Source organism: Microtus pennsylvanicus, chromosome 4 (assembly GCF_037038515.1).
Source record: "Microtus pennsylvanicus isolate mMicPen1 chromosome 4, mMicPen1.hap1, whole genome shotgun sequence".
NCBI lineage: Eukaryota > Metazoa > Chordata > Mammalia > Rodentia > Cricetidae > Microtus > Microtus pennsylvanicus.
Window position 1 is genome coordinate 126,448,980 of NC_134582.1, and position 22,605 is coordinate 126,471,584.

At 38.6% G+C, this 22,605-nt stretch overlaps 1 protein-coding gene across 43 annotated transcripts in view; it reads left to right on the forward strand.

Annotated features, from left to right (window-relative positions):
- Positions 1 to 22,605, forward strand: part of Celf2 (CUGBP Elav-like family member 2) — an 829,031-nt gene that overhangs the window by 641,887 nt on the left and 164,539 nt on the right. For all 43 annotated transcript variants that reach the window (XM_075970392.1, XM_075970404.1, XM_075970381.1 and 40 more), the window contains one exon: positions 9,388 to 9,584. In XM_075970392.1, the coding sequence (XP_075826507.1) occupies positions 9,407 to 9,584 (178 nt within the window). In that variant the 5' untranslated portion in view covers positions 9,388 to 9,406. The remainder of the gene's footprint in view (positions 1 to 9,387; positions 9,585 to 22,605) is intronic.

Below are 22,605 nucleotides of genomic sequence, written 5' to 3' on the forward strand. Positions count from 1 at the left end.
TCCTTCACCCTTCTTTGTCCCCCCTGCCATTCGTTTAGGTCACATGGTTAACTAAATGAAATACCAAGAGTTTACCATCCTTTGGCTTTCATTTGTTTAAACTTTACTTAAACATTGACCTTGGCTATATTAGTCACTTGTTACTGCCTTACTAAAGGACCATTCTGTATATTGTGTTCCATTAATGTTGTATCACTTTACATCTTTATTCATATATGTGTCACTGGTCATTAATAACATAAATTATATATTTTTCAGATACCTCCTTCATACTTAGTATGTATCTGTCATAGACAAAGCTCTCAATAGTTATAAGAATGGGAACCAGCTAAGGAGTTGGTTAAGTTAGTAGTGTTTGCCAAGCAAATATGAGGACATTACTTTAGATCCCCAGTGCCAACACACACACACACACATCACACAACCAAAACTCACAGATACAACAGCATATATTTGTGATACTGGCTCCAGGGAGGAAGAAACAGGCATATCCATGGAGCTCTTTCACCAGCTAGACTAGCTGGTTCAGTGAGCTCCAGATTCAGTGGGAGACTCTGTGTGAGAAAATAAAGTGGGAAGCAAGTTGAATGGCTCATTATGTAACTATATTTGTTGAGAAGTCTGGTGAATTTGATCTCTAGGTCATACATGGTGGAAGAAAAAAAATGAACTCTTTTGGTCATCTTCTGATCCCCACACATACTGTGACACATCTGTACCAACACAAATATACCTATACCTTGCACACACTGTAAATATAATTTTTTAAATGTTAAAGTAAGGTAGAAAGTAAGAAAGACATCAAGCATAGACCTCTTCCATTCATGTATCATACATGTGCACACACCAACTCAAACATATGTATGCACACATATACACATTTATACACATGAATTATAGAAATGAAAAAAGAATGGGAAGAAATTAAAAGGACTCTGTGTGGTGATAAATCTAGAGTGCTTGAATTCTCCATAAAGAATTAAGACTTGGGCAACCAGCATGTATGAGTGAGTGGAGGTAGTAGATATGAATCTTCCTTGGCTGCTGTTTCATACATGAATAAATCCAACCACTGTTTGTACTAGTGGGTAAAGCAGGAATCGCTTTCCCTGAGAGTAATACCCACAAAAACTTAGTCTACAGGAAATCATGTATTGTGTTGTTAATTGTAAAGTTCGCCAGAAAAATCAGTCCCACTATTTTGGCCAAATTAAAGCAAGCTTTTCTTAAAATACTTGGTCCTAGGGTAATTCCCAGGAATCCATATCAGAAAGGGCAAGGAGTGGATGAGGGGGCAGGAGGGATGAGGGAGGGGTTACTCTGGTTGGTATGTATAATGAATAAAAAATTTAAAATTAAAAAATGTTAAATACTCACAACTTAATCAGGACTATCACCTGAAAACTTTCCAGGTGAGTGGCCCCAAGCACTTGTGGGGCTTATAAACCCATAGGTAACTGTACTTTCCAAACATAAAACTTTGTTATTTTCTAAGAACTACAACTCCCAGTATTCCAGGAAGGTACCTGGTCTTTGGGTAGGTGGGGCATTTGGTACAGGTTAATTTAGGGTCTAACATTGTCTATATTATTTATCCCTCTTTGGGGCATATCTTATTTTTGTTACTTGATACTAGATTATAAATAGTGGGAGTAAAATAAAAAAATATCAGTGGTCATTTTGAGAAATGTAAGCCCATGCTGATTTCATGTATTTGTCTTCTTTTTGTGATGATCTAATTTTCAGTTCATCAATAGCTAAACAGTCTCCTCTCAATTGTCCTAAAGAGCCATTTTTGATTACTTGCCTACAGCAGACAGTAACATTCAGCAGTCAGGTATGGGCAAGTAAAGCAGACTGGGAAGACTGGGCAGTGGAAGCTGTGGTAGTGACCTTGGCCACCCAGGAGAGGGTGTGTCAGCATGAGTCTATGTGCAGTTCCGAAAGGTGAGAGCCTCTGAAAATCTTGTTTGGGATGATTGTTTCCCTGTTGAGATTTCTAAACATTCATCGGAAACACCTCTATCCTCTAGTGAGAATGCCTTCTGCCCAAGCCCTAAAGCCCACTAAACTATTTCTGACAAATCTCAGCAGGAAATGAGTTTTTTAGTGAGGGTGGTCTATAGTCAGTGCTTTGCCTCTTTCCCGGCAAGGGTTATTGTGTGTTCAGCCATCATGTACCTTCCTAATGCCTCTAAATTTACTTCTTTGTGGGGTTTTCCAGCTTTCTCCTTACTAGTAGTCAAACTGAGATAAGGTAATCAGGTTTCCTTTTCACTTGGTTCAGATGCTGGCATTTGTGACCTTTCTAAAGAGAAAGAGTTCCCTATGAGTAATAGTTACTTGTTATCCTAATAACAGAGGTATAGCTTTCAGATCTCTGAAATACATTCCAGTATTAACTCTAGTAATTTAGTAAAACATCCATCACAAATGTGCTGTTTCCAAGTTGCTGGTGAAATAAGCTGATGTCTTGTACACTCTTAGAACATTTCTTTTCCCCTCATTTTTTGTCAAAGCTTTTACACACACGTATAGCATGTATGTATACAAGAGTAACCTTGAATGTTTTCTTCAGAATAGCACAAGCTAATTTACTTAAAATTTGAGCATTGGAGAAGGGCTTTACCTATTTCAGATATTTTGGGGATATTTACTCCAGTTAATCTTCCATGAAGTTTTTTGAGCTGATGCATCTAGATCCCAAAGGTCTTGGGCCTTATTTTATAATTTGTATGGCTGTAATTCAAAAGGTCTGATACCTTTAAATGATATCATTTTTAACACATGATAAACGATAACAGTATCTTCCATGCAAGGGTATCATTATCATTGTATCTTATAGATGATACAGTTGATATCAAGAGAGTTTTAAGTTTATTAAAAGTATTCAACTTCCCACAACCTTACTACAATTAGTACACAGCCAGGCAGCCTAACAGTATCCAACTGCACCTTATTGAAAGGCAGCCAGCAAAGATGCCAGGACGCTTCTGTCATGTCAAACATTTAAAGGAATATTTTAAGAGGAGTTGCAGTTTCCAGAGCTTGAAGTTGAAATTCTGATTCTTTTCTTTTTTAAAATTGAAAAAACTGTAATAAGTTGGTAGTGACAGTTGAACTTTAGAAAGTTGGATAAGTTGTGACTCCAGGCAACCGTACAGTGCTCTGTCTGTCGCCCTGCTGATCTGTGGAGAAGAGAATCCTCTTATTAAGTGACCAAGACAAGACGGACAGTGCACACGAGTGTTAGCTCGTCCTGAGGCCTGCCTGAGCCTTAGACCCATTGCCAGTCCTTATTTTTTTTTTGACTTATTCAGCTCAATCTTGGATAGTTTTCTGTGACATCCAAGGAGCCTACTTTTTTGTGTGCTATCAATTAAGTACAGTGAAGTGTTAAAAATGATTCCTAAACCTATTAAGAGAGTGGTTTTGTCAGTTCACGGAATGATGGGTTGCAGCTCATTTTGTTATGAAGAATGCTGGCACCTATTGAGAGGGCTGCCTCTTCGACAGCACCCTTAGCATCAGGGTACTCACGGTTAATTCCATCTGAACCTGAGTTTCCCCCCACAGTGTCCATGACACCTTGTCAACTCTCTGACTTGTGTGTAGTTGCCTATGAGTTTTGGGGATTAAACAAAGAAAGGGCATCATACCAGAGTTTTAGACCACTGGTTATATTTTCTAAATTATCTTTTCTGTAGTCATTCTCTGTATCCAAACCATACCCAAACACACTGAAGGTAGAATATTTTTTTAAAAAAAACATTAACACAAGTATTTATAGGAACTTAATATATCTTATAGCCTGTTGTAGAAATTATAGCCAAATAAAAGAAGCTATTTATTCTCTTTGGTTTATAAGGGGATTGGGTAAGAGAAGAGGGCACACAGTAAAATTGATGCTGAGCCAAGACCAGCCCCATTGGCCCGTTATCTGCGTAGAGTTATGCAACTCAGAATTAATAGAGTTTTCAAAGCATCTCCCTTAAAATAATATATTTAGGTGAATCTCAACTCTAATCAGGGTTTTTAAAGGAGAGAGGGTAGTATATTTATTTCTAGAGCTATTTAAATAAAATTAATAAAAATTCATTTATGTAGTTACATTAGCCACAGTTCAGGACTTGGTTGCCATATGCAGCTAGTGCCTAGCATGATCAAGTATACACGTAAGGATCCCTTCCGTCAGCATACACTCGAATAGAACTTACGTTGATTATCCCAAGAAATAAACACGGGTAAAGAACAAACAAAAATGTTAAGAATAATATGATTTAAAACACCAGTAAGATCATCTATTTTTAGTCAAAAGTATGAGAAGCAGTATCATTTTCCATAGTATTTTTGGTTTAGTACATTAATATGGGTCTTTATTGGAACTCATCACAGCCATTTTGAAAGTCTGTTACTCATATTATATAGATAAAGGGAGTTAAACACAGAAGACTATCCAGGAACAAGTAACAAAATCAAAAGTCTGTTTCTCTTGTTTTTTTTTTTTTTTTTTTTTTAGTCTTGAAAAGGAAGCTTGAAATTTTCTAGGTCTTTCTTATAAAACATCTTCCTAAAGTTAATAATAATGCATTAAGCCACTTATTTTTAATGATATTCTGCTTTCTCAGAGGAACTCCGGACAGTTTTGCATATTCTCTGTTGATCTGATTTCTTCTTACTAGAAAATAGAGTAGGTAAGTAGGTCAGCACAGCGCTAAAAGCACAATGTAAGCACTCTCACCAGCCTCCCAGTATCGCTGGGTTTTCATCTTGGCCCTAAGACTCCTACCGACAATGTCCCCTGGCTCTGTGCTCTCCGACCTGCGGTCTCATTCCCTTTGGCACCTATCCTAGAGGAGTCTTAGAGTAGGTTCTTTGCCAAGGGCAAAAGAAGAATTGGTATTCAGGATCTTGTTGAAGTTTTTAGGCAAGGTGCCCACAGATGTATCTGTCTGTGTCCAGGATCTGCAAGAGTTCACAGAGTCCATGTGAAACACTACCTCGGGGTTTCTCCAAAGAAGTCTAGTTCTCCTGGAACAGGAACGAAAGACAATTGGCTTTTAGGTCTTACCACATCCATATTTTATAGTCATGATTCCTTATGGTGTTACATTGGAAAAGGCACATTATCCCCGTGGCTCTCATTTGCTTCATCTATAAAATGAAGATGGTTCCAGCTGAAGCTATTGTGATGTTGTGTGTCAAATACTTGGCAAAGGTTTCTGGCAGAGGGTAGGCCCTCTGTAAATATTAATTGGATTTGAATCTAAATTTCTGTACTTAAAAAAAAAGGCATTACACTGGGTTACAAGGAAGGTGGGGAGCGAGGAAAATGAAGTTAGTCCTAATTTTCTAAGTCCATCAAATTCTTTTTTTGACAAAGATTTTAGTAGATGGTTTTGCTGAGATTGGGTTATAGGTAGCTGTAATTCTCTATGAAGAATACCATGCCTGTCTATGACCTCTGTCAGGGAATCCCCAAAAGCTTAACTTAAAACATAATTAGCACGTAATCTTTGGCTTACTGAGAAGTATCTATACCTACAAAACCATGAGAACTTAAGTCACCACATTGCCAAGAGAAATGAACTTCAGCCAAGACAAAAGATTCAGAATCCAAAGGAAAAGTTTAGGTGTGTTAAAATTAACAAAATTGTTAGATACATCAAGATGCGGTATAATAGGAGAGTCACTGTGATATGAACATCTATCACAAATAAAAATTTTTGATTGGGAATTCTTGGTGGTGGTTTTAATTTATACTAGATATTACTGAATTTCCTTACAGGCAGAATTGTTGTACATTTCACAGTGGATACAAACAGTCGTTTGCAAAATGGCAGACAAGAAAGGATGTAAATAAGGGTGGGTGACAGCTACTCATCAAAGTGACTCTGTGGGAATAGAGATGAAGGGATCTGGACAGACAGAGATCTTATGTGATGACTGAAAAGACATGGGGTTCAAAGCAGACTTAAAGGTTCATAATTTAGGTGCCTTGCAGCATATTTTCCAGATAGAAGAACCAAGTGTGTAAATTTTTTCCAGCACTGCTTTTTTTTATTTGGGAGTGTGATTCTGGAGACCCAGTAGGCCGTGCTCTGGAATTTGTCTTCCCCTTGATTTGTTAGGAGCTGTATGCACTCACTCAAGCCAGACTGTACAGAATATTTGGCCACATGGTGGATTAAACATAATTTGCACTTTGGAGCCCAGGAGGCATAGATTTGGATTATAACTGTAGTTTATAATCTGGTAACCTTAGGAACAGAACTTATTTCTCAGATGTTGGCATTTGAAAAACACTTAGTTTCTCAGAGGACTGTCTTGAGGATTAAAAATGTAAAACTGCCAGATGTAGTGTTTCATCCGTGTAATCCTAGCTCTTTCTAGGCAGAGGCAAGTAGATCTCTGAGTTCAAGGCCAGGCTATTCTATATAGCCAGTTCAGACCAGCAGGCAGGTCTACATAGTGAGACTCTGTCTGCAAAACAAACAACCCCAAAACTAATAAACAAAAAATATAAAGTGCACACGTAGTATTGGTGTACATAAGTATTGGTATATGTAAGATGCTATTATCGCTAAGGATATTGTGTTTGGATTTATACAAAAAGAAGTTTTAATTGGAAAATAGATTTTTAGTGGCAGTTCATTCCAATTATGAAAAGAAGATGCACACAGTGAGAATAGACATTTACAGAATACTTATTCTGAGTCATGTGAATCAATGGGGCAGAATCTCTTCTTGCCACTTTATAGATGGAGAATTAAGCTCAAAGTAGCACAGTTAGAAAGTGATGATCTCAGGATACAGAGGCCACACATTTTGCCACTGCTCTGCATGCCCTTTGAATGATAGGAGGTCTCTAGGTGTCTAGGAAGAATAGCTGACTAGGAGAGATTCTACATAAGCACTTTCTACTATATGAAGACCAAAGGCAGAAGCCTTCATCCTTCTCTACAGCTTTCCTCTTGTTTTGACTCAGGGAGTTTCTGTTATTTGGGAAAGCATAAATGTAATGTTCATTTGAGATATGAACATTAACAAGTGCTTACTCCAGAACTCTAAGTTTAGATATTAGACACGTTTACTGTGGCCTAACTCTTGCACTATATTAATCATAGTCCAACTTCTGCTTTCTGTTAGCTTAGACCTGTGGCAATACCTTCCTCTTTGCATCTAGCTGGTTGTCAACAGCGCTAACCACAAGTCCTTCCTGTGCCAAAGTGAGTCTTGCCACACTCTCTTTCAAAGTGCTATAAAACTGTATACTGCAAAGAATTGTACCACCTCCACCCTGTGCAGTCACAGCCCCCCACAGGTTAAACTGTTGATTGAATTTTCAGTGACGGGAAATAAGTAGAGGTGCATGAGAACACAACAAAGACTCTAGCTCTAATAGAAACAAGCATTGCATTATACCTGAATTGTTGAAAAAAGATCTTGTATTCAATATTTTATTCAGTAGAACATTTTTGCAACAATAAGATTGATTAGAGAATGTACTGAAAATGCTTCAGGTTAGACACTCTGTTTGTTTACTTCAAAGATAAAAAAGATAAAGTGGTAAAATAGGGAGGTGGAGGCAGTAGAAATTCAAACAAAATCTAGTGAAGAGTATCTGACATTATTTCTTCTCTGGATTAAATCTGAATTGAAGTTTCTCCATTCTAAAAGCCTTTGCCTTTTAGGTGTGTGTGTATGGGGGGGTGTGTATCAAACTTTTCACTGTGTATGTTAGTTTGTCCTCAAATTCAGAATCCTCCTGCCTTTGTTCCCAATTGTTCCCATTCCATAGAGGCATGCTTTTTTTTATTTGTTTGTTTTTTTTAAGAGATTGGGTCTAGTGAGCCTAGACCTGTAGCAGCTTTACAGTGTTCTTTTTGTTTGTATGTTTCTTGCAGCAAAATAAGAAATCCTTGTTAATATTAGTACTTTTTGATATTTCTCTGAGGCTACAGTGAGTCTACACCTGCCATTTACAGTTTAGTGTCATCTCCTTTCTGACCTCCTTATGTAGTGGACTGCTCACCTGCAAAGCTGTAGGTCACCAGCAGGCTTTGCACTTGTTCAGGTGCTTTATATTTTCACAGACTGAGGAATTGGATCAAAAGTACTCTGCTACAAATGGGGCCATTCAGACGTGTGTAGTCTTCGTAAGATAGGAGCTGGGATATATGGTGTGCTGGTTGGGGATTATGAAGAAGAGGGTGTTTGGTTTGCTTTATTATTCTAGTTCAAAGAGATTGGTTGTCCAAGGTAAAAAAGGAATGGCTTCTTCACCATATCAGGTTTGAAACAAGTATACTGTCCCAAATGTGGGTCTGGGAAGTGATAGGAAAAAAGACATAAAAGCTTATGCTTTAATTCTTTGTATCCACCCCAAATATTTACTGAAGCTAGGAGAAGAAAAGGCAGATCTTTTTTTTTTCTTTCCCAAACGTGTGATTGTTTAGAACTTAAGTGCAACATCTGGAAGTCAGATATACAGAGAGCAATTTATGGAGTGTGAAAGATTTAAAATATTCAGTGTCCTTTAGTGGGAACTCAACTTTCTGTACTGTGTTTTTTTTTTTCCCAACACAAAGCAAGTAATTCTGAGATCACTTTTGCCTCTCTGAATTAAGCCCTTTGTGCTGGGTCCCATAAACAATGTGCTTTTTAAAAAGGAGCCCCCCCCCCAAGCTCTGGCCCTTTCCTCCAATGCAGGCAGCCAATCAGCTGCACTGAGCTGCATAGCTGGAGCACTTTCCTTTCTGAGCAGCAACAACGTACTAATTTGATGCACACATGGATGCCTCTCGCACTCTGCAAATTCATCACCAGCATCTTGCATTAGTCATCTGATGGACTGCCAAGTGTTTCATTTTCTTTCCATGTGACTTTATTATTACCACCTCTCTCCTCTCTTCCAAAACCTCTGAAAAAGGGCGGGGAAGGGAGAGAGGGTGAGAAATCCAGCAGCAACCCAGCTCTGCCTTTCTTTCCCAGCGATAACCAGTGCAGAGCTGATAATGCTGCCGATTTGTGAGGTGCTGATGGCAGCCTTGCCAATTGAGACCTGCACTTAACTTACAGCTGCCTCCCAAGCCTGGATTCTGAGATGTCTGTGCCCTGGGTGACAGGCGGCCAGGCACTGCCCTGTGCTTGGGAGTCAGTGCTGAACAGCAGCAGCATGCAGTGAAAGCATCGCGCTGCTGCTGAGAAGCAACCTAATGGTGCCTCTGCTTTGTTTTAGTTCATCAAATTTCTACGAGTCATTAGGCACTTTCCCCTGTGCTCTTCTTCCTCTTTCCGCCTCCTCAACCCCAACCCCCACTATTTTTTTCTTCCTGTCCTTCACCCTGAAGCCCTAACTCTGGCTCCTGGTTCCGTTTTTGACAGTAACGGCACAGCCAACAAGATGAACGGAGCTTTGGATCATTCAGACCAACCAGACCCAGATGCCATTAAGATGTTTGTCGGACAGATCCCTAGATCCTGGTCAGAAAAGGAGCTGAAAGAACTTTTTGAGCCTTATGGAGCTGTCTACCAGATCAACGTCCTCCGGGACCGGAGTCAGAACCCTCCCCAGAGTAAAGGTACAGAATGCATGTGGCACAGGGGGTAGGGGTCACTCAGGTGTCAGGGTGGGCTTAGTGGCTGGGGCGGGCCTCCCTGGGCTGACCAGAGCTCCCAGAGCCTTTCCTCCACCGGAGAGAGGGCGACAAAGAGGAAAGGGAGGCAGTCTGAGAGCAGCTGGTGCTGGCAGCCCTCGTGTTCTGGCTGTGCCTCAGGGCTCCTCCCAGAACTCCCGCCTGCTCTGGGACAGGTGGGACTCAAGAAGAAGGGCAGGAATGCTGCCCAGCTTTTTATGGTCCCCTGACTGCTCCTATGAGGTCACTTTCTAAGCAGTGTGGCCTCTGGGTAGGGTTGCTGACCCTGTAAGGAACAATGTTTCTCAGCCTTGTGTTTCAGGCTAACTCTGTCTATGTTACCTTCCCATGATTACTTGTGGAATTACAAATAAATCACACTTTTCCATGGCCTGTGGAGATGTTGAAATGGCTTGCAAACTGTTAGTGTGATGCCACTGGTGGGATAAAGAAAGGGTTCACTTTGAGGATGGACATTTCTCCTCAGGGCCAGTAGTGATCATTAGGAGAACTGTGCCTGCTGTAGCCAGGGTAATGCCCTAAGGGCCTGAGATTCTTATACACCTTCAGAAATACTTAAGGCTTACACCCTTATCAGAGGTAAGATTAACCAGAAAAGTCTGGTGCTTATCACTGCCTCCATTTTAAGATAATGGTGATGGGGTGGAAGTTACATTAAAAAAGAGGCCAAGAATTGTACTAGGTTGATGCTTTGTGTTTTTGAGTCCTGTGTTGTAAGCTCTGTACACTACATTTAAAATACCTCCTGTGCTGCTACCACTGGGTTTCTGTCTCGATTTTAACCTTCTTCTTTAGTGATGTTGTTCTCTTTCAGTCTCTCCTCTCAGGGCCTCTCTGTCTTCTTTGGATATCACACTTCCTTTTCCTCTGTGCTTTGCTATTTCTTTCTAGCCTGTTTCATTTTTATGTGCGTCTTGTAAGAGGGAGCTCATTGCCTGACTAGTGTGTGCTCTTTAGTTAGCGCATGAACCTTGCCTCACACTTTTCTCTGAGCCTTTTGAAAATAAAGGAGTAAGAAAATTTTAAGACCAATATTCTGTAATTCTGTGAAGTGTTGGGTCATCTCCTGTTCTCTATAGTGCTGAGCTCTGTTGAGCTTTGGGGAGCTTTTAAAAGGACTTTAAAAGCCCATAGCCAATACTCACTTTATAAAGATCAACATATTTGCCTTTAGATTTTTGTTAATAAACTAGGTTTTTTTTAGACATTCCATGTAGCACTACATCTATTAAAGAGACTAGACTTTTTTGTCTACAAATTTGATTGCCTATAATTAGAAAAGTGGAAACTCAGATCTAAAATCAGTAAGATATAAAAACCTTAGAAATCAGGATTATATTAGAAACCTTTGTGAATATGTAGATATTTTCCACGCAAAGAAACTAGACGTTCATTTTAATACTTTAATAGTATCCTACTTAGGAGAGACAGTATATGTGTGATTCTCAACTAAGTTGTTTTCAAGTGAGAATCCACCCCATCACCTAAGTAGTACCCAGAGAAAACTTAGCTGTACCAGCATGCCCATTTCTTCCTCTGCTGGGAAAACAGAGCACTGAAGTTGGGTTTATTGGTGTTTTTCAAAATGGCCTCTGACAAAATAATCAGAACTCAATTGTGTTATGATACCTGATTGATTATTCCATATCTTTTGAATGTGTGTTCCTTACATTAGCCCCAAAAACCTTTTTTCTCAGTCAAATATATTCTGTGTATGACTCTGTCTTTTCTATACATGTTCCTTTGAGAAATATCTTATCCATTCCAAGTTCATACTATATATTTTGTTAACTTCTGTTTATTAGGTTTTCTAAGTAATTTCATGACAATAGTTTACAGAAGCCCAAGCTCTTAAAGAAAGGCAGTGAATCCAAGTAAGGGAACTTTGGAGGGTATATGTAGTATTTCAGGTCCTCTAGTGAGAGATTTATATATGTCTTCCTTGAGCTTTTACCAAAATCTTGAAGGTATATAGTATCAGTCACAGTTTACAGATGAGGATACTGAGACTCACCAAAGTGAAGAAATGTAGCCCATCTAGAAGTATATATCTGACCACTACTCATTAGTCTTCAGACACTTCACTATTTTGTCTCTCAGTTTTTGAGATGAGATCAAAAACAGCACCATCTGCTCCATTTCATGGCTTCATTTTCATGGATAAGTATTCCCCAAGTGAAAGGAAGGAATTCTTCCTTTAAGAGCACTGATGGTTTTATTTCTGCCTTTGTGTTTTTATACTCATGGGTTTGGGTCGTATATCACTCAGACTCATGGTATCATGGGATAGGAGTTAGAGATGAAATCATTCAAATCTTACGTTTGGAAATACAGGTCAATTCCCATTACTGTGAACTCCAAGTCTCACATCCAATATTGCTTGAAATATGTGGGCTGTCAGCCAAAGCTTGAAAGGGTTTTTGTTATACAGACATCTCTGTTGTAAAGGTATTTGTTGTGATGGGATTTGGGCTATATAATGACATTGCTCTCAGAGGATTACAGTTCTTAGCTGCTTATATGTAGAAAGCAACAGCCACCATTTTCTTCACATCAATATCTAGGCATTCCATATGTAATTTTACCAGTTATATGTAAAACTGAACCTCAAGTTTACATTGATTTTGACTCTGTCAACAAGGTACAGTTACCGTATTTTCACAGCACTGGTGTCAGAGCCTCAGAAACTAGAAATACTGGAGACTTTTGTCTAAGTGTGTTTTAAATTATGTAAGCAAGGCTTTTGGATGGCCTTGATTCATTGCCTCATTGGCCTTGATGGTTCCATGAAAAGAGACAAAAGTTATTCTTTTACTTAATCCAGGTGAATTAGATCTTTCTTTTTCTTTGCATTTTATGTTCTGTTTAATCATGAGGTATACAAGCTTCACCGTGTTTTCATTCTTTAAGAGTGGAAGTCTAAGCTGTCTGTTTCTTCATACAGACTATTACCCAAGCAGTTTCAGAAGCTAGAGATCTAAGTAAACTACTCTAACTGTTAGGACTTAAGGGTAACTTTTTCAAATCTTTCTGTGTTTCATGTGTACATGTATGTGTGTGCATGCGTGTGAACACGCTCGTGGAGATCAGAGGATGATCTTAGGTGTCAGGCTATACCTTCCACTTTGATTTCCTTATTGTTTGTTTCTGTGTATGCCAGCCAAGCTAGTAGGCCTGTAAGCTTACACAGAGGCTGTCTTTTCCTCTATTCTCCATATAGGAGTGCTACAATTACAAATATATGCTACCACACTTGGCTTTACATGGATCTGCAGAGCTGAGCTCATATTCTCACATTTGCAGAGCAACTGCCTTACTCACTGAGCCATCCTCCCAGCCCAGGAAGAACATGCTTTATTCAGTGATTATCTGCCAGTTCTGCAGACGATGAGAAATACTACTTACTGAGTAAAAATACAGCCTTTAAAATCAGACATGCCTAAATCCAATTCTTGGCTCTGATTCTCCTTAAGTATTTGAGCACTTGAGCTCTTCACTTAATTGTATCAAAAAGGGGTCAGGGGAGACAGTTGTAAAATGCTGTGTTAGTAATGTTCCATGCTGGAATACAATAGGAACTTGTAATAACAGATTATTATAGTTGTTATCTTCATCATGACTATCTTTTAAGAACTTAAAATCTAAGAACATTAAAGTAAATTTATAGATCACTACAATAAAAGACTATTAAAAAATAGTAACTACAAAAGAAGACATGCATATTGAACTCAGAGAAGTTCACAAAAGAAATAAATTTTATTTTATTGAATATAGGAAAAGATAGCATCTCCACAAAATTTTAAAACGAGTAACAGACTTTTTAGTATATAGAGATGATGTTAAACATTACAAGCGAATGGACTAGCTTAGCCTAATTCATACAGAGAGAGAGAATGAGAGCATCGTCTGAAAGCTGAAGTCTCACAAATGTGAAATGCAATGGAAGAAAGGAAAATTACAAAGCTAATAATTTATAGGATAGTTTTAGAGAGTCTTCATTCTTAGAATTAAAAAAATTAAAATTTCTCTGTTAGATAAAGGAGGGTCTGTAAAGGATGCTGAAGAAGAAACTGGTAAGAAACAAGCACAGTCTGTTATCTTGTACTCGGAAAAGGATGCTCCTTTTCCTGAGAATGTCTAGAAAAGGAGTGAGTGACTAAGGCATAAATGACAGTGTTGTAAAGAAGGAAAATTGATAAGTAAATTAAAGCAACAATGATGAAGTTTTGGTTTATCCGGAAGAAATGGGGACGGAATCCGCAATGGTGGGAACAATGATAAGGAGAAAATTTTGGAAACAGGAAAAACAGGTTCAATTTTGAGGTGGCCCTGAAGGGTCAAAAAGAATGAGGGCCATGAAAACCCGTTGAATGTTGTAGTTGTGAGGACCAGACAGCATTTCAGGAGCAAGATGACAGTCCAGGAGAGGGAGAAGAGTTGAAGGTGTATGTGAAATGGATTAAATAAAAATGCTGCAGGATCCTGAGTGTCTATAGCTGGCAGCTGGACATGAGACCATGCTGCAGGTCTCTGAAGGCAACTGGTCCCAGGCAGGGAGACATGAGGTGGTGGACAAGAGACAGAAACATGGATAGGCACGCCATGCAGAGTGAGGTTGGATATTTATTAAGTGGGTTATGGAAGGGAAGGGGGAGAAGGAGAGGTGGGGAGAGAGAGGGGGAGAGAGAAGAGGAAGATAGGGTGTGTGTGTGAGAGAAGGGGGGAAAGGGAGAAGTAGGGAGAGGCAGAAGCTGCCTCTTTGAGAGATGGAAGAGAGTCAGGCTGCAAGCAGGAAGATCTGCCTGCCTCAGCAGATTGGGGAGGGGGAGGGGGGAAGTGTGGCTTGTCTATAAGGCAGGAGTGGAACTTCAGTCCTTATCTAATGTGTTGCTGATCACATTTTGCTGTCACTTCTTTGATAACTTCTAAGCCAAAAGAGAAATAAAAAGTAGAAGTCATGTGTGTTGACTATCTCTATATAGACCAGCCAGAAGAAAAAAAAATCCCTTTTTTCATGAAATACGTTAGGAGGCCATCAATACGTACTTCACAGCTATGCACTCTGTATTGCTCAGAGCTCAGTATTTTCTAGGTGGAACAGAGATTAAGTTCATGTCTCCCTTGGGAAGAATTATTACCTTCAAGTTTCATAAGAGCGGCTTTCATAATGCTTATGACACTATTACTATTTCATCTTCCTTTCAGTCGGGTGACCCAGGAGACTGGCCACATTGATCTTAGAATATGATGACAAGACATTTCTTTCCTTCTCACAGACTTTACTCAGTGTTTGAGAATTATTCATTAATAAAGTCTAACTTTGTCCTAATCTCTCATTAGTTGAATACAGTGGATAAGTTTCTTGAGAATAAGATTGGCTGGCTAGAGAATGAACAGTGACAGGGGAAAAAACACCAGAGCCTAACTTTTTTCATTCAGAATTGGGCAGAGTGACAGCTCACAATCCAGATGATTCTTCTTGTTCTGGTAGGATGAGCATGGGCCCTGGAGACAAGAGACTTACAGCTGGTACTTATTACTATGAGATAGCTTAGAAAATGAACCTCAATTTCTCTATCCACAAGACAGAGGTAATACCTAGCATTCAGAGATGTTTTACATATCCAATAAACACCAAGTGTTAATGCTGCTAATATAGTACAATGACAGTTGATAATCTTGCAAGCTGTATTCTTCTCAAAAATGTTACAAGTTTATAAAGAACATCCCTGCAGAGTTTATGTTACAATACTAGGGGTGCAGGGGCTGCAGTAAGGTGGTTAAATATGGTTCTAACTTTATACCTTTCCTTTCTTCCTAAAAACCTCTATCAGAACCTTGACATAAGTAATACAAATGGTGCTATGATTACAGGTGTCTGCCACTACATCTAACTGTCCTATGTATCTTAAAAGGTAGGGTTGGACCCTACATTGTGTGTGACTGTCCCTATTTTTAGTGGTCCTCAAGAAGAATACTTTTGTCATTAGTTATTGCTCTATTACTTCCTGTGACACTCTTTCAATGTTTACTGACTGACGACCAGCAGGGTAAATATGAAGCACAATTAGAATGTTTATAGATGTGTAGGCAGGGATCCTAACCCTGCTTTGTGAAAGATGGATTCACTAAAGATGGATTATATCATAAGGTTATATTAAAAAGAATTATCAGAGAGGTAGGAAGATGACTTAGTGGGGTAAAATGCTTGCTATGCATTTGTGAGGGCCTGACTTCAGATTCCCTGGCCTGTGTAAAACTGGGTATAGTGAGGTGCATTTGTAACCCCAGTGCTCCCCCAGTGAGTGAAGACAAAAGACTTCCCTCGAAATGCATGCTGCACTCACACACAGGAATACACAAACAGGAACAAATGCATATGTATACACACACATGTACATCACTCACAAAAATTAATGAAAGAGCTAACAATATTGATTATTTTCAAATTGAGTTTTAAATACCACCCATTTGATTATTTGAGGTAAAGGAATGAGAAATGAAAGGTAATTTTCTTTAAGTTCTCACAAGAAGAAATCCTTTTCAATGACCCATACTGTGGAGAGTGGCTGGGCTATGTTTGATTCCATTTCTACCCTAGCAGATAATAATAAAATGTTGCCATGGGTACATTTTGGTTCTATTGTCTCTGGAGAGAAGAAGAAAAAAGAATGAAGAAACGGAGTGAGGAAGATACAGAACATACAGAGTGCCAGAATCAAAGCCAGTATCAAAGTAGACAAGAAATTACTCAATTGCCTCTGTTTCGTTTTACTTCTCCTCTGTCTGGAACATTAAGCCTTCAGCAAGTCCCCAGTTGTCTGGTCCCTGATAGATTTGTGTTTCTGGAAATAAAGTTTTAGAAGACTAAAGAATACAGGCTCTGGATAGAAAAGGAAAGACTATTTTGGTAATAATTGGACATGAGAGAAAACCTAGGGCTCATGGCTTGTGTGTCTTTGAATGCCTCCAACACATATGTCTGGTTAATGGAAAAGGTGCAGTCTTGGTAGTCTGGCGGTCTGCATTTGCCATTTTACATTGGTAGTTTGCCTTCCTAGAGGCCATTTGCCTTTCACTGGTACCCCATGAAATTTCTCTATGGTAGAAGGGCTGCAGCATCAGTTACACCATTGTGCCACTGTGGATGACCAGGCTGTGGGACTTTATGAAACCAATCATGTGGAAATAAGCAGTCCAGCTTCTTCACCAGAAAGAGATGCCTCCCACAAGGCAAGCCTCTTACTTTTTAGGAAGCACCTTAAGCATGGCCAGAGAACTGCCATGGCTTACCTCCCTGACAACTCACCTGAGATCCAAAGATCCTTGAAAGCCACATATTCTTTTTAACAGGCTTACTTTCCTTTGTCTCTTAACTTTACTTCTGATGAAATTTAAGATTAATCATAGTTATTTTAAAAAGAATTTTAAATACATTTTTTTAAAAATCGCTTCCCTTTTGAAAAAGTCTTATTATCCTTAATAATTCCACCCACCGAGAAATGTAAAATTATGTTAGTACAGTTAATACCACTGTTCATTCTTACACATATTGCCCAAAATTCTAGCAAAGTTTACTTAGGCTTAAAGTCTCCAGTTGTTGGCTCTTCATCCTAATTGTATTGATTCTGAGACCACCTATTCTCATGCTTTGTTTTCCAATATTGGTTGACCTTAACTTCTTACAAGAAGTGTTCTTCCTCCAGTTAGAAGTAGACATCTTGAAGGTACCATGAACAAATACATTATGAACATCAAAATCTTTGGAAACTACCAAGGAATTTAGATAGCTAGCCAAATAGGAAATGAGAAATTAATCTAAAATAATAATATCTTAAAAGAAAATTATGTGTGTTGGTAGCAGAAATAATAGATGCTGGTATATTGGTTTTTAGGAAAGTTACTTAAAGAATTGAAAGTATTTTCACCCATACTGTGAAATTTAGTAGACAATTAACACTAGGCATCTCAGTGATACTTTAAGATTAGCATCAGAATCACTCTGACAGTAAGGTAGACTTGTTAGCCTGTTAGCCTATTAACTTCAGATGAACTTGATGAGCACATGCCATGGAGAGAGAAGCACAGAAAGGTACATGTGAGATGATATATAGTGATGTGCTGGATTTCTTTAGGCTTCTTTTTAGCTGAGTTTTGTGCTCGCCCATATAGAAGTAGAAATGAGAATATCAAGTTTTCCTACAAATAGAAAAGGCAGCTTAATCAGCTGAATTGGAACAAATACAATGCTAAAATTAATGGCTCAAGGTAGATGGGATAGCAATTCAGGTACCACAGAAATTGGTATTTAGGATCAATTTTTTTTTTACTCTCTATGTAAATGACTGAGAGAGAAGTTTCTAATCCAGTTTTCACACTCTGGCATTAACTCAAATTAGAGACTCTCATAGTATACACTTCAGGCAGTGATTATGTTGAAGAATAAAGAAATATAATTTCTCTATTTCCGTTAGAAGATCATAGCCTGGAATCAGAAAAGATTGAAATAGAATGACGATATTCTTCCGCTTTCTTGGAGTCACATCACTATAAAATGTTTTGAGTAAGTTAGGCCTTAAGTTTATGTAGCAGACTCTGCAGGCCAACTTGCCAAGGGACCAAGATGTCTCCTGCACTTCCCAGGAAGTTCTGCTGCGTTTTTGCCTTCTTTCTCCATTTTAGCTTTAAGTTTAAAACAGACCCTACTATAATTCAATGGAAATCATATTTATAGACATTTCAAAAGTCATACAAATATTATAGGCATTGAAGTGAATAGGAAAGAAGGCATCTGAGAAGATAATGGACCAAAATGCTCCCTAAATGGTCAGCATTACAAGTGATACCAGAAGCAAGCACTATGGAGCAAGTAACTTAGCAACTTTCTACCACACAAAGGCTTTTGCTGCTATCTAGGACACCATGCCCAGCATTAGCAAATGTTATTGAAGTTATATCAAGGAGATGGAGCATTCCAAAGGAAAGCAGCATGAATCACAAAGGTCTAGGAAGGTGGACCCACATGGAAAGGTCTAACAGGTTAACTTAAAAGGACTGAGAACATTAAGCCATAAGAATAAAAAGAAGGAAAACCTAGAACAAGACATTAAAAGGAGGGTTTGTGCTCTCAAAAAAAAAAGTGGGGGTAGACTATTGACTGGAGTTTTAAAGATGCTGAAGTGCAGAGTGAGGTTCTATATAGATAAGCTCTTTCAATTAATGCTAAACCCTGGGATTTTGATGCTTATACTTAAAATATTGGAACAGCAGATAAAGTACAGAGTTTGGGCCAATGATTATATAGAAGTGGTAAACTTAGAGCAGTGAATAAAAGTTAAGATGATGATGCAGCAGCTAACTTAGCAATTCCTAAGAGTGGACCTTGCCCAGCTGTCTTAAAAAGACTGATGCAAGACTTGTGTAACCATAATCTGGAGGTTAAGGTGTTAATGAAAGGAAAATAGGTGGCGGAGTCATGTGGCCATAAGTTTTTTTTTCTTTTTCTTTTTTTGGTGGCCTACTGTTCAAAAGGCATTATGCTTATATTCTTGAATTCAGTGCTTTACCTATGACATAGATGAAATGAGAGATTAGGGGAGCTAAGGTCGTGTGACAGGAAGCATGCTGTTTTCCTTTCAGTTTCATGCCATATAGCCTCCTTCCTCTTTTCCTTCATTTTGGTATCCTTTTTTTTTCGTCTGCCAGTGGGGAATATAAACAATACCAATTAAAGTCGTTTTCTAGTGTACCTTTCTGAAGGTTTTCCAATTAAATGCAAGGAGATAAAGTCTGTTGCAGCCCTTACGTCGGCATAACCAAGTCATTCCTAATGCATCAGTCTGACCTTCTGCTGCATTAATTTTTCTGGGAAAACATGAGCAAACATCTGTTTACCCAGATAGGTCACCAGTAACAGACTGATGAAAGGATTCCAGCCAAGTGTATTGTGAGGTTGCTTGCAGGAGTATGGGTGATTCTGAAGCAGCTGCATCAGAAAAAGGTCCCAAGCCCAGCATGGGTGACAACAGGAAAGCTGCATTCCCGAAGCTCCCTGTCCAGTTTGCAGGAAGCTCCACTGAGTAGTCTCCTATCCTGTCCCCTTGTAGATTTTTAGTGTCTCTATATAACTTTGGAAAGAGGTCTTCCATTACATATGTGACCTCTCTGAGTCCTATATGTCTCCATCTTTCATTTTCTCTCCAGGAATGGAGAAAATAACTATATAGGCCTTCAAAACCTGTGGTTCTGCTTCTTCTTTGGGATTATTGGCTGCATTGGTCCACAGGGTGTAGAGAACAGAAGCAAGGAACAGAGTTCAAGACAGCTGTGGGTAAGAATGGAGACAGACCTTTGAGAGACAGACTTTGGTAAATCAGCTCAACTTTATTCCAGAGTATAAGGAATATGTGGGATTGGGAGCCTGGGGACAGACCCTAAATTGCATTAAGTGGCACAGTCCTATCATATAGCTGGATTGGTGGAAGCACAGTCCTACCAAAATGTCTAGAGACCTTACCTAATTACCCTGGGTAATTAGGGTCATCAGGGGAATAACATTTGGAGGGAGGCAACAGTGTCAAGGGTCACCCTTAAGATAAATTGTGCATCCCATGCCTAGAGACATCCTTAAGATAAGGCTAGATAGAGAGCAGAAAGCTTTTCTGGAGAGGGAAGAGAGTTTCTATGTTGCTGAGCTAAGAGAAAGCTGCCAGGTCGTAATAGACTGCAACCTCTGACCAGCCAACAATGCCCTCAAAAAAAAAAAGACTTAAATTTACTTAAATCTGGGGGTTTTTTTTGTACAATTTCAAATATGTAGAATGCATTTTAGTGACTATCCTCTCCTCTGCCCTCTACCATCTCACTATGACCCTTGTATACTCCCCACTTCCTGAGAGATCTTTGTCAAGTTCGTATCTGTTCATTTTGTTTTGTGACCCACTCACTTTAATAAGGACCATCTGTATGGCCATGGACTTGGAGTATCCACTAGGGCTTGGTTCAGCAGTGGAAAACCCCTTCTTGCTGTGACAGTATTCAGCATAGTGTTCTGAGGAAGAACTACTAGCCCCTACCTAATAAATATTACTTGACATTAAGCTGACTGGTAACCTTTATCCTTACAGGAAGCATGTGCATTTGTGTTTTAAACTCTTATCTAGTGTTTTAAATTTCATTTTAATCTGAAATTGGTTTATTTATTTCTTTGTCCCTTTTCCATATAGATGTAAAATCCTCTCTATAAAGTATAAAATGTTGTAAGTCCATTGTTCAGTGAAGAGTTTAGCATATAGTGGAAACCAGACAAGGAGTAGTGAAAAGTAGAGGGAGTAGAAGACAATAATGAGAACAAAGAAAAAAGAATAATACCTGACTTTATGAGCTGGATAAACTGAAACGTTTAATTTGAATTTTTATGTACAGAAATCTTGAATGTTTTTTTAGTTGTGTTGCTAGGAAATATACACAATTGAAGTAAGTATCTTTAATGCTTATGCAATTATGGTAGACTGAGTCAAGGGATGCGAATAGTCAGAAAAAGTCAGTGATCTCTTGAGAAAGAGTGTAAAGTGTGACAGAATGATTGTCTTCTAACTCATAATCAGGGACTATGGAGGAGCTCCACCTACAAATTCCAAACTTAAGTCACTATCTCAAAGTCTTGATTCTAGTATTCCTGACCTCAAAGGTAGCAGACTCTTTCAAAATAATTACATTCCCATTCATATTAGCCCACATTCTTATAGGTATCCTGTTAGTAGCATAGATCTTAGGGTACATCACACTGCATATTGGATTGTTTAGTATTGTTCTATAATTTAGTATTCTGTTATAATTTTCAGGTTTAAATTTATCATTGGCATACAGATTTTATTGTTTGTACAAAATTGCTATCACAACTCAACTATCAACAATATATTACTTCTGAGTCCGATTTTGTTCTTATGCCAGTTTTTATTTTATTATATTATTTTTTAATTTTTTAAAAAAGAAAACAAGCTATCTTTTTTTCATTATACATACCAATCCAATTTCCACTCCTTTACTCTCAGAAAGCCTACAAACTCATGGAAATTGAACAGTGAACTATTGAACCACCCCTGGGTCAAGGAAGAAATTAAGAAAGAAATTAAAGACTTCCTAGAATTCAACTGAAATGAAGGCACAACGTACCCAAACCATGGGACACTATGAAAGCGGTACTAACAGGAAAGTTGATAGCACTAAGTGCCCACATAAAGAAAAGTGGAGAAAGCTCGCACCAGTGACTTAACAGCACACCTGAAAGCTCTAGAACAAAAAAGAAGCAGACTCACCCAGGAGTAGAAGACAGGAAATAATCAAATTTAAGGCTGAAATCAATAAAATAGAAACAAAAAAAATACAAAGAATCAATGAGACAAAGAGCTGGTCCTTTGAGAAAATTAACAAGATAGACAAATCTTTATTCAAACTAATCAAAAGGCAGAGGGAGAACATCCAAATTAACAAAATCAGAAATGAAAAGGGGGACATAACAACAGACCATGGAGGAAATTCGGAGAATCATTAGATCATTCTACAAAAACCTGTTTGTCACAAAATTGGGAAACATAAAAGAAATGGACAATTTTCTAGATAGATACCATATACCAAATTTAAATCAAGAGCAAATGAACAATTTAAATAGACCTATAAATTGCTTATGTCAGTTTTTTTTATTAGCTTTTACATGGTCTCTCTTACTGCCAGCTATATCTACTTTTAAAAACTGTGGGTTGGTTTTATGCCTATGTTCTGTGCCCAGTAGAGGAAGTTCACTGACTTTCATGGCAGGACTCTCTAAGAACCATAGCTCTCCGTAATGAACTCGGTCATTTTCAGAGACGAGTATTTTTCCCGACTTGCACTCTACCCAGAATCACCATGCTTCCAGAAGCCTGTACGGGATAGGTCATTCTGGGGG